The sequence below is a fragment of the Podarcis cretensis genome (assembly GCF_951804945.1).
Source record: "Podarcis cretensis genome assembly, chromosome: 10".
Taxonomy (NCBI): domain Eukaryota; kingdom Metazoa; phylum Chordata; class Lepidosauria; order Squamata; family Lacertidae; genus Podarcis; species Podarcis cretensis.
The window spans coordinates 71,475,498-71,488,753 of record NC_137179.1 but is presented as its reverse complement, the minus strand read 5'-3'; the positions used below and the strand labels follow the sequence as shown (position 1 = coordinate 71,488,753).

At 40.9% G+C, this 13,256-nt stretch overlaps 1 protein-coding gene across 3 annotated transcripts in view; it reads right to left on the bottom strand.

Annotated features, from left to right (window-relative positions):
* RELN (reelin) overlaps window positions 1-13,256 on the bottom strand; it is a 326,208-nt gene that overhangs the window by 183,879 nt on the left and 129,073 nt on the right. For all 3 annotated transcript variants that reach the window (XM_079993517.1, XM_079993518.1, XM_079993519.1), the window contains 2 exons: window positions 9,854-9,886; window positions 8,000-8,078 (listed from right to left, as the gene is read on the bottom strand). In XM_079993517.1, coding sequence (XP_079849643.1) covers window positions 8,000-8,078; window positions 9,854-9,886 — 112 coding nt within the window. The remainder of the gene's footprint in view (window positions 1-7,999; window positions 8,079-9,853; window positions 9,887-13,256) is intronic.

Genomic DNA, 13,256 nt, shown 5'->3' with positions numbered 1-13,256 from the left:
TTATAATTTAATTAGGAGGTTTTCATGCCTGTCTAGTTCTGTGATCCCTTTCTCAGCCTTTAATCTATCAGTGATTAATACCTATATGTAACCTTTGCTTTGTACTTGTGTTAACCAATCAGCAACAAGCACATGTGTGGCAATGCTGTAATATTCAATAAAAGGGACTCCCCGAGACATGCTCGGGAGATGCCTCCCAGATGACACCCATCACTCGTCTGTCGTTCATTTCAACCCAACATCAAACAAAGAAATACTAAAAAAGTGACAAAAAAGTTATTTTTATAATGACGAGTTTTGTGGCTCCCAGTTTTTTTTTTCTTTGGAAACAGGTCCAAGTGGCTCTTTTTGTCTTAAAGGTTGCAGACCCCTGCCTTGGAGTGACGGTAAGCAGAGATTGTGATGGCTTTAGGATTTATATGCACACACACACACACACACACACTTATACACAGCCTGAACATAAGAAGGAGGCTATCACAGCATTAACACTCCCTTGCTTCCCCTTTAAGTTCCCAGGAGAGTCCCAAAGCCAAGCACAAGCAAGACCTGTCCCTGCATCTTCAGCCTCTAGCCTCCAGCCTCCACCTTTCAGCTTCCAACTCTCACACATCTAACTCTACATACTGTTCTCCTACATAGCAGCTAAGGGAGGGTTGGGGGAAAGGCCCATCCATATGTTCTATGGCACAGAGCAACTTAAGCTAAATTGTGGCACTTAACTAGCCAGCCAAAGCCATTATCTTGACAAAGGAACTGGTTTGGGCTGCTTTTCCCTTCTACATTCTACTTGCATAGATACAGGATTGTGGTTTCTGGACGGGGACGCAGACTGACCCCCCACTCCAAAAGGAATATCAACAATCAGTTCCCCTTGTACAGCATCTCTGTGTGTACACGTACACATTGTGCGGAGCTGTGCTTGAGTCCCACAACCTGTTACATGCCCATCACAAACTAAATGTATAACTTCTGCCTTATTATGGGACATCCCTTAGACACATGTGATGTCCTAAGGCCGGTTATGTGCCCTCATCCCCCAGCTTCTCTTTCAGTCTTCCCTTCCAGCTTCTCCCCTCATGTTTGTATTCCATAGATTCTGATTTGTGTTTTGGTAATTAAAGTCAAGTCTTGAATTGATCAATGGTATCCCAGCACAAATATACCCAGTTATGTGTACTTCTTGTTTACATAAGTAATGGGCATGCAAGCCTTTTCCATCTGTACCAAAGCAGCAAAGCATTACAAATCTTGTTGAGTACTTGGCAGCCTTTCCTTTTGGCTAATGAATCTTGCCTAAGGATAAACAGAAAACACACCTTTGGCTCAATGGTAATACATGCAACAATGTGCTTAGGTTTCTGCACAGACCGCTGTTATAAGGTTGTTGTCACATAGATTCACTTGAGAGTTTTTAGAAATCTTTTTGTTTATTGCAGATCGTTTCACAAAGACCTGTATGATAGAACTACTCTTCTCTACGACATAATTGTTCACTTTTTAGCCGGCGGATCCACCAGGGGAGTGGGTGCAATGAAAGGATTAACTTGATGACAATAATCCAAAACAGTGACAAGTGAGGGTGTAGCTAACTGATTGGCTTTTGTTTTCTTTCTTATTTACAAGAACGTCCTGCCAACGTTTTGTTATATATATTTCTACTGAACTGAGAATTCAAATTGGAGGACATTCTAGACTTCCTAAAAAGTACCTAGCAAGAACATCTAATTCTAGACATATTTTTTTTTAAAAAAATGCAACAATCCCTTGCTGAAGTATTTGTACAACAGTTGCTAGGCACCTGGAGTGCTACAAAAGACTTACTCAATTCATAAACAGGCATGATGCCATTGCAACAGATGGACTAAATAGAAGGCTAGGCTGCCAAAAGGCTGCCCATGAACATGAGATTGTAGATGTGCTGTTATTAAAATGACTGTCCGTTAAGGAAATGTGCTTTCCTTAACCCAAATGTTATTTTAAAAGTGCCCCATGTAGGGCAGGGTGGGGGGATTTAAAAGCTTGTTAAATCACAAGTTAGCTCTGTATTCTATGAATTAGTTGTTAGGGGTCCTTATCCTCCAAGATAACTTCTTGACAATAATTGCTGGTTGTTAGGTCAGCAAAATGGTTAGGGCTATCTATTTCCCAATCCCTATAGCATGAGGAATCCTAATGGGCAGAATACTTGATGACTGGGTTGTGTTTTTTCAGGTGTTTTTCCTTGAAAATGGTAAACTATTAATGTAGCATATTGTTTTGGGTCCCTTTAAGTATAATGACTCCTGTGGGGGAAAAGGGAACTCTTCGTGCATGCAGTAGGGAAATCAGTGTTAGAAATTGGGATAGAAAAGCTAGGAGCCAAATGGCTACTGGGACCTGGGTTGTGGGCACCTAAACAGAATGTCTAGTCCCCACTGGGGGGTGGGGTTAACAAAACTTTTTATTTATTATTTTGATAAGCATGAACTAATACGCCATTCGCATAAGTGACACACTGTTAATATAACATTTTTATCAGAAATTGTTGATACGTGTTTAATTTGGTGTTTACAATAAAAATATTGGTACCATACTTCAGTTTTCAAAACACTCTTCTCTTTATTGTTAAACTCCTTCACATATTGTCTATCCTTAACACAGACTTCATTTGAGTAATCCTTGAGTGTCAGCCAGGTGCAAAAAATGGCACCCAGGCTTTTCGAGGCACTCACAAATGATGAATCTTTAGGCACAAAATGCGCCTGGTGCCCTGCTAATTTCAAACCCTAAGGGAAATCACTGTGTTTGCAGTCCCCTTCAAAGGACAGAACTGGAGAATGGGTAGGACATCAGGAGTGTGCCCAGAGTCATTTATAACACAATCTCAGTACTGTGTTATTGTGAGAAATTAACAATTGGAATAGGCCTGCCCACTGAACATGCCCTGCTAGCCATATACTAAGGTTCACCTAGAATGCTGCAAACTTTGTGTCTTGGGTCTCCCAAATGTCAGCTTTTAAATAGATGCTCTGTGAAAGCAGCTTGGGAGAATGTGTTGCATTTTTTAAAAAAAGAAGTGGGGAAGTTATTTATTTATTTTCTTTCTTACTTTTATATCCCACCTTTCTTCTGTCGTGGAATACAAGGTGGCCTAAGTGAGTTGGCCTCTTTTCTTCCCCTTCCTCTTTGTGATATCTGAACCAGGATGATGAGATTAAGCAGGCAAAGTGAAACCGGAGCCTCACTCTTACACTGATATCTCACCTTCCTTCAATCATGGAATTCAAACTGATATGCATGAGGAGATTTCACCCCTCCCATATCCAAGAATCTCCTGAGGAGCCTGCTGATTCTACAGAGAGGAGGAGCAATGTTCTGCTTTCTACTTAGTCAGTGAGTGAATCAGTCACCAAGTGAGTGAGTCAGTCAGTGTATCAGAGAGAGAGAGTGTTAGAGATTGTGTCTAGAGATAAGGTTGCTGCTAAGAGCAGCTGCAGACTCTCAGTGTAGCATTGATTTATGCTTAGATCTTTTAGCTCTGTATATAGTTTTGTATCATAGTTGTAGCTATAGAATAAAAGGAAGATATTCTACAGAGCTGCTCTCCGAGTGGTTTATACTCTGCAAGACTGCAAAACTCTGCTGCGCAACGACTGTATTATTGAGCAAGTGAATCCGGTGCTCTCAGCTCTAAGCTGTGAGTCCACAGCACGGTGACCTGTCCCTGTGAGAAAGGTGGTCTCTGGCAGTGCTACCCAGCTCACCTAGCCCAGTCGGGGTTGAAGTGCATGAGTCCAGTTGGTGCACTGGCTCAAGGGTGATGCTGACAATGCATGGGGTTCTCAGGTAGCCCCCCATCCAGACACTAACCAGACCCAGTCATGCTTAGCTTTAGCAAGGTTGCTTCATCATGTCCCCTCAGATCATGCCTTCTCTGCTCTACATCTGTCTTGTCTTCCCAATTGTCAACTCCACAAAGGAAGAAAAGGACAAGAGGGAAGTTATGGACAACTATGGGTGCCACATTCAACCTGGCTGACAACCTACACTTGACAACCCCTATCATCAAGTTTGCACTGGGGGAAAACTTAAAAGATTTAATACTGATTCTTGCTAATCTCATACAAGTAGCTATTTTTTCTGATACTTGCTCAATGGCAGCTAGCCTGATATCCCTTTTAAGCTTGACTGCCACCATCAATTTAATTCTCTCAATCTTAACTCTTCCTTTCCCCAAAACTAAGCTTAAAATGCAAGCTAGTATACAAATGTGTGCTTAGGCTGCATTCTCTGTAAATACAGAACAACATCACTGGCTACAGGTTAATCTGGATGACCTTATTAGGCCTTTTCCCTCTTTTTAATTTCTCAAACTCTATGCATATCAAGTGGCTTTGCTGCTCAGCTACTACTTCTCTATAATCTGGTTTAGGAAATACTGTGAAGAGCTCTGGCTAGCTGGAACATCTCTTTTTATCATCTTTCATCTCCTTTAGGATTATTTTCTTTATAAAATCATGAACAGCTTTGAGCAAATCCTGATTCCAAGCCTTCATGTCGACTTTGAAATGTATTGCTTCGAAAATTAAATGGCTTAGAGCTGGTCACACACACACACACACACACAAATTTAAAAAATAAAAAGTTGAAGAAGTCATGCCAGTAAAATATTAGTAGCATCATTAGGGCATCAAATGAAAAGAAAGAGAACTTCCAGCAACCAGGTTCATATCCTCTTGACACTATCTGTAGTGTCATTTTACAGAAAATGTGTTTGTAAGCAATTCTCTTAATTTCCTTTACTGCTCACCTCAGATATTCTTCATCTCAAATACAGAAATGGCTTCAATTATTTTGTGTGCATGCCTGATGTTACTAAAGAGTTATTTGCAGCTCAATTCTATGCATCTCAGAAGTAAGACCTTTGAACTCAATGGAGCTTACTCCCAAGAATCGAATAGCGTACTGCCACCCCAATTAGGCTTTCCTTTTGAAAGTGCCTAATTTCCTTGCATAAAACAAAAATATCCAGTTACCAGTAGCATGACATATTTTGCAGGGGGAGGGGTGGACTTTAAAGCTTGTATCTAAGTTATACTCAGAGTATACACACAGAAATTAATGGACTAAAGTTAGCCATGGCTATTAATTTTAATGAATCTGCTCTAGGTGAGACTAGCATTGGATACAACCCTTACGACTTGCATACAAGCCCTTAAGTGACTAAGCAGATGTAAATGTGCAAATTCATAGGCACGTTAAACCAAAAGTTGAAACTTAGGAAGTTGGATCACTTCAAAACAGAAAAGAAAATGAGAGATTGCTAAAATGTTCTTGACCCGATATATAAGATTCTAAGCACAACAGTCCATTTCCAAAACCAAGTTCTCTGAAGCCTTGAAGGCAAGCATTTTCTTTGAGGTCCAAGAACATAATATTCTGAACAAATACACAGCAACAGGAAGAACCCACTTTCCAAAAGACAAAGCTAAGCCCATCTAAATTTGAAATATAAATCCCCAAGCTTTGAGGATATGAACAAATCATGTCATACAAAATTTCGAGAAGAAAGGGTTGGAAAAGCCCGTTAGAGCTCAAAAATATTATGCACAGGACTTGGGGCAACCCACCTGCCTGGTAAGAAACTGATTGGGCAGAGGAGTGCAGAAAGGAGGGAGGGGTTGGGTGCCATTAATTAGTAGATAAGATCAGCAGCAGGTCATTGGACAACTCCAAACTGACAACTTGATCCCACAAGGTCTGCAGCCCAGCTGAGTCCTCCCTGGCCCATTGTGGAATGAACAAGGGTAATAAAAAGCCTTGCATCGCTTAAGTACAGCCAGGTATGTGGTTGCCTTTGCCAGGTGGAGGGTCTGTGAGTGTGAGGGTAGTGGCTCTGGTTGAGGAGGGCAGCCCCCAAAAGACTCTAGCTTAGAGTTTTCCATCCAAGGAGGCTTTGGGTGACTTAAGTCCTGGGCTGGGATATATATATCTACACACACATTAAAAAATCTTTTTAAAACTATACAAATAATTACAATAAAAACAGCACGGCACCAGCCATTTCAATAAAAGCAGTCAGCTCCCAAAAGCCTGTCCTACCAGAGGAAGGACAACAAGGAGTGAGTAAGTCTAACTTCTCTAGAAAGGGAGTTCCAAAGCCTGGTGGTTTCAAGGGTCCTCCTTATACAGTTCCTCTGTTGGTTGTATACTACATCTTGCAAACAACACTAAGCCCCTTGAGAGCAAACTGAGTGTAGCAGCAAACACAGAGTTGGCCGCAATCTGAACCTCACCAGTCAAGGTATATATAAATGCTGTCTTAGAATGCCTCTTTCCCCACTGATAAAGACAGAAGACTCCCTGCAAGAGACACTTCAAATTTCCTCGGTGTGAGTAACCTAAAGAGACCCAGAGGCTAGTTTCGCAACAACTGTTTCACTGCATTTATTACTTTCAGAGAGAGTATGCTACTCCTTGCGTGATAGAAAAACCATCAAGATAAAAGGAGTCCCTGAAGGTATTACAGGCCTGTAAGATGCCAATAAACCACTGTATACCTTGGGTAGAAATAACAAATCTGGTGGTATAAATGATACAACTGCCTGAATTTCAGGTTGAACACCAACGTATGACCTGTGCAACTCACAGTGTGTACTTGTGACAACTCTAAAGGGGTATTATGTAGAATTTGCGCTAAGGTGTGAGGATGTTAGTTTGTGAAATTACAGGTGCATGCGTTCCAGTTAAATCGATGGTAACTGTCGTCCTAGAACTGTGCAGGATTGCAGCCTTGCATTATAATCCACAAATGTTGATAGCACTTAGGCTCTCATCCAAGTGTGAGCAGCTGAAGAAAGGAGACGATGGCAGAGAAGATGCTAATGGAGCATGAGAAGGATAAGACATTGACTGTCTAACCAAGCAGTATGAGCATGGGGATGAGGGAGAGGTAACTGAGACCATCTGCTCACCCGATTCTCTTGCAGCTCTTCTAGAGCAGAAGCACTGGGAAGAGTGTTAGGGTGTATCTGCTGCCAACTGCTGAACATCTCATACATCTGTCTGTCTGTATTACTACCTTTTATGGGAGCTGAAAAGTGGCGCTCTCCAGTGAGAGTGAGGATTCCTGGGGAAAGGTGTGCGGAGTTTATTCAAATCTCTTGGTGAAAGCTTGAGTTTGGAGGATGACAACCTGGGTGGAAGTTGGACTGCTTTCCACAAACACACATCTATGAGACATCTATGAGTTTGCTATAGTATCGTTCGGTTTATGGGGTGTATGGCGTGCCTGGTGTCATGCTTCTTCTGCAGTAGTTCATCCACCTTTCGTCTTCCACTCTGCACTCAGCACTCACCTGTGGCTCCTACCAGTTGTCAGCATGTGACAGTGGCCACACCCTGGGAAACAGCTTCAACTGGCTGGCTAAACCAGGTGAGGGCAGCCATTGAATCTCAAACCCTAGATGAGACATGCTCCAGCAGATTGAGCAGGTGAGACTAACAGGGGGCCCAACAGTCTTTTGAGACAGTTCTGTTTGGCTTTTTATTGGATCAGAATGCTGGGTGCTTCTTTTAATAGACAAAGCAGAGTGAATTATTGAGGTAGTATATGGGATTAGGTGCGGGTGAACATAATGACGTTTAGACTAGTTTTTAGCTGCTGTTTTGTTAGTGTAGTTTTATGGAATATAATTGCCTATAATTGTTTTATTGTTGATTTATTAATGATAATGTATTAGTTTTATTGGCCCAGGCATTGTAACTGTGGTGTTTTGTGTCATAGCTATGATGTTCTGTTATGTTTACTGCTATTGATTCTTATTCTTTTAAGCCTTTTTGAGACTCACCTGAATGGAAAGCAGCTCAGAAATACAATTAATCAAATCCATGGCCTGAGTGTGCTGCTTCTTTACTTGAGGGTTGGGGAAGGGGGTTTGCTGTTGTTGCAATAAAAATAGGGTGGGGGAAAGATGATACTATATGTGTAAAAATGTGAAAATGAAGCAAAACTTACCACATAGCAGGATTCAGTCCTTGTAGCTGATAAGAATCAAAGTCATCTCGTAATATTATGCTTTCACTGTGCATTTCAGCTGAAAATGAAACACAAAAGAATTCCCAGCATAATTTGAAAATCAAATGAACAAATGAAATCTCTTTCTCGCTCGTCTTTCTGAAAATATGATTTGGTGTCCTAAATGTCCTGCTTTCGCTTTTAATTTTTTGGATCTTCTTGCACAGTGGTAGGGATCACAATTTCCATGCAAAAGGTCTAAGCTTCAGTCCTTGGCAGCTCCAGGCAGTGGCATAGCGTGGGTTGTCAGCACCCGGGGGAAGGCAAGTAATTTGCGCCCCCTAACACGTGGATTTGCGCCCCTAACCCTACCCCTAACCCTAACCCCAAATGTTGCGCCCGGTGCGGCCAGCCCCCCCTGCACCCCCCACGCTACGCCACTGGCTCCAGGTATACCTAGGAAAGACTTCTGTCTGAAACCCTGGAGAGCAATGGCCAATCATTGTAGATATGCTGAGCTAGCATAACCAACCACATGTGGAATACATATCCCACAGAATATAAATCAGGCATAGGCAAACTCGGCTCTCCAGATGTTTTGGCACTACAATTCCCATCATCCCTGACCACTGGCCCTGTTAGCTAGGGATGATGGGAGTTGTAGTCCCAAAACATGTGGAGGGCCAAGTTTGCCTGTGCCTGATATAAATAATGTCAAAGGCCTCCACTTGTTTTAAAAAACATTTCAGGACCAATTAGCTGGTAGTGGTTTCATTCTCATGTTCTCCACTCATCTCCCTCCTACTTTGTGAGCCAGGGTCCAACCCAGTATTTCCCAAACTTGGGTCTCCAGCTGTTTCTGGACCACATCCCTAGCTAGCAGGGTCAGTGGTCAGGGATGATGGGAATTGTAGTTCAAAAACAGCTGGGGACCCAAGTTTGGGAAACACTGGTCCAACCGTTAATTTCTCAAGTTTTGAACTACTGGTGAAGGAATTTATCAAATTGCTTGATACTTGTTTTATGTTTCTAATACTCACGGACTCTTCACATATATTAACATCTATAGTGGTCAGTGAAATGTATATATTATCTAAAAGGGAGAGGGGATTATGATTGTCTTTGCTGGCACTGATGCATTGTTTATCCAACATCCTTGCCTTGGGTGTCAGAGTTCATATAGGAGTCAGAGCCAATGAGTATATCTTGCAGTCTCCACGCTGCAAAAATGAAGCATGCAGAGCACATATTTTAGGTCCACATGCCCAGACCCTGTGCAGATCTGACATCTAATATGAGAACATCCGACATGCTCGGGGGTGGAGCCAACTGACACAAACATACCCACCACCCCGCCAGAGATAGAATACTAATGTCTGCAAAAGGCTAATGTAATAAACAAATGAGCTCAAACATATTTATAAGAGACAGAGAGACATCTGTTAGGTTCATCTGTCAGCTATTTTACTAAGCATTTAGGGGATCCAAAATGAGCTGGAAAAGATTCAGTTATGATTTTCAGTCTAATCTGGGATTAATCTAGAAATACAGTAACATCTCCCTTGCTGCTTTCTCAGAGCTTGTTCTGTGCACCTGAGGACAAGAGATTTGAGATATTATATATTTAGGATGCAACAATTTGAAATCTAATAAGCAAATGGCAATGGGAGGGCAGAGTAGAACTAAGTATATTCATTTCTCATTCAAGTCTGATTTATATCTGAACTCTTTCAAAGCTGCAGTTTCATGACTGCTTTGCAATCATTTTTATTTTATTTTTTGCAAAGCAAAAAATCCAAATACAATAACATAACACGGCAACCGGAAAAAGCAATAGTAACTCTACTGACATACCTAAAAGGGGATACAAGGGAGCTTCTGTTGGAGCTGCAAAAAGAAAGAAGAAAACACCATTCTATTTCAATAAGGCAGAAGATTAAAATGATATAAATGTTATAATGCTGCATATCATATGTATCTTGCTCTTCTCACATGCTAAACAAACATCACATCTTGTTTTCATTTTTCGCAAAGTAGTCTTCAAGCAACAAACTTTTGGTATGAAGGACAACAATATTAAAGGAAATAAAAGCCTTCAAAGAACACCTTAAATATAACATAGCTCCTCAAATACTTCTAAATTTTTGGGAGTTCTACCCCCTTTTTTGAATTTTGGTCATTTAAGGTTTATGATTTTTCTATTTCCTTCTGAGGAAACTGAACAGTTCAGTGAAATGAGGTTTGTAGCCGGCATCCCGTTAAGGCTTTGTTCAATTTTAGGTTTTTCTAATTTTTTCCTTAAACTGTTTGATTTTTATGATTTAGTTTATTTCCACAAGATAATATTTCTAGTCGATTACTTCGCACTTTAGGGATTTTCACGGTATTTCATTTGTTTTGTGCAATTTCTTGGTTCCGTGACTGTCTTTTTTCTACTGGCCTCAAATGGAGGAGGCTGATCACATGTGTTGCCTGGCTGTAGAGACCGATACAGGAGAGACATGTTTTGTTGCAGCTGGGGCAGATGAAGGCGTACGGTTGTGCTGCTGCAGGTGCACCGTGGCATTTCTTTTCTCTGTGCTCCTCCCAGCGGTCTTTCCTTCTCTAGTCACCGCTGTGGATATATGACCTGACTGTCTGTCTCCAGGCACTAAAAGCCACCACAAATCTCAGTCCCTGTAGCTTTCCAGCAGTTTGACTTTAACCTCAAAGGCACACCCATTCCTTTGTCCCCTGAGAGAGACGGATGCCAACAACAGAATTAGCTCCTGTCCACATTTGCATAAAGCTTCATTTGTACATATTCACTCCCATAATACTTATTTTCTGTGGCCAGTTATAAATATGTCAATTGTTAACTAATAATAATAATAATATTTCTCCAATTTTTTTGTAATCCAGTATTTTCCAAATATTTGTAATCCAATATTTTCCAATATTTTTAGGCTGATGGACAGAAATTTGGCTTTTGCACATGCATGTGTATTGTAGAATGACGGCAACATCAAGTGATATTTATTTATTATTTATATTAGGTTACATTTTCTTCAAGGAGGACACACATTATTTCCTAGGGGTGGGGGGAGTATATGTTTTTCCTCATATCCATTTTATCTCAGAGCAGCCCGGGGAAGTCATCGTGACTGGTCCACATTCACCTAGTGAGCTTCATAGCTCAGTTTGAGTTTGAACCTGGGTCCCCAGTGTTGGTTTCTATTTCCCTCACTGAGCAGCAGCTGCAGTCACCGGACATTGTTTTGCATTCCACAGTCAGTTACTGTTGGATTCCCACGGGAATGGGAGACTGGATGTCTCTGGTTTCCTGTTTTTCACTGTTCTCTCGGTGTTTCTGAGAGGAGTTGCTTCTCTGCTCTCGCAGAGGCAAGATGCATGTTTGTATTCTCTCAGCATAGAAGTGTAAATAAAATTAAGAATGTAGCACATACTGCTTATCCTCCTGCTGTGTGACGATGTTCTGCTTGGGCTCAAGACAAGGCGAGCCTGTATCAGCTTCAGATGGGCTGAAGCTGGTCAAAATCTCACACCCAGTAGACCATAACAGCACAGATATTGCTCTCTGGTTCATCAGCGCGGATTGCTAGGTTGATGGGTACTAGCAACAAGGTCTATAACTTATGGAATGCCTCACCCCCAAACCACTACATGTGGCCTTGTTCCTAATGATTTCTTTCAGGCGTGTTTATTTCCAGCTGCCTTTTATTAATCAATATGTCCTGATGATGTTTTGCTGCTTATTTTAAGGGGTTGTAATGTGGACTTTAACTTGGCAATTTGTATATTTGTTATGCTTATTTTGACATCACTTTGTACACTGCCTTGTGGGGGCAACTGCCCTGAAAAATAGTTTGTTAAAGTTTTAATAAATACACTCAGCTGCATTTGTGAACTAGCCCCAAAACTTTTATTTGAGCCATCCAGTAATAACACATGAAATTAGGCACAGACAGCCTTATACCTGCCAGCATGTTGCACAGAAATGTATGGATTGCCCTGCACTGTTTTTTGTTCTGTTGGCAATAATTTTGCACACATTTTATTAGGATTCATAGGAAATAGAAATGTATTTTATAAGGAGTGGGGAAATAATTCAGCATGCATGAGTTACTTACCTTTTGGTTTTGAAATAAATTATTTGTAAGGTTAAGCAAGTATTAAATGCCTAACAAAAGACAGTTCTTAACTTCTCACCCATAAAAAATTAATGTTAAGGGCATTTCATTTCCCAAATTTCTAGAGTGTCTGAAAAAGCTTAGGGATTCTTTGCCTCAAGTACCTTTAAGCTAATTTTAAATTCTAATCCTTCATCTGAGAAATTATAGAGGAACTGTGAAGTTACCATTTCACGAGTGATGAACATACTTTTATATCCCCCGGAATAATTTCTTTATTACAATTTATATTTTATTGCACTAGGGTGAAGTTTTGACCTTCACATATTGTAATTAAGGTCCAAAAATGTCAAACACCTGGAGCATCATATAAAGTAGAGTGTAGCACTTTTCAAAGTATTTTCAAGTTTAGAATCTTACCAACCCAAAATTATTATTATGAGCTACAATTTAGCCAAAGTTGAGCCATTTTCAAACCCATTTGTTTAATTAAAAGATTTATAAGCCACTTGATTTAAAAAAACCAACAAACACCTCTCCAAGTGGCTTACAAGTAAAATCAGAGAGTTTAGTGAGAGAGATCAGATGTTTAACACTCCTTAAAATCAACAGAGATAAAAAGTCCCTAACTTTAGTTGGATTGTGCCCTATATTTTTATTTTAGGAATATATAGAATCGTAGAGACATCTGGTTGGCCCTGTGAGAACACAGTGCTGGAATAGACAGCGCTTTCATCTGATCTAGTATGGTTCTTCTAATGTTCTTAGGGGTTTCCTCCTCTTTTTGGAGACTTGTCTTCATCTCTCCCCAATTGTCAGCACTCACCAGGAAGCAAGATGGCTAATTTGAAAGGCAGAGGTAGCCAGTAGAGCTCATTTATGATCTCTTGCTGGAGAAGGTGAGGTGATACTCAGGAAGAGAACAGGCAAACTGCAGCCACCTGCTCCCCTGATGTCTGTCTTCCCTTACTGGTTTCCCTCTTCTTTCCCCACACCCTGGCAATCTTTTGAAGCTCTACATCCTTCCTTTTCCTCCTGCAGTAGCCTACTGGGCTGGAGAAAGATCTTCTGCATCCTCACTAGGTCTTTTCCTGGGTGCAGCTCACTGCCCAGGTTGAGTCTTCAGC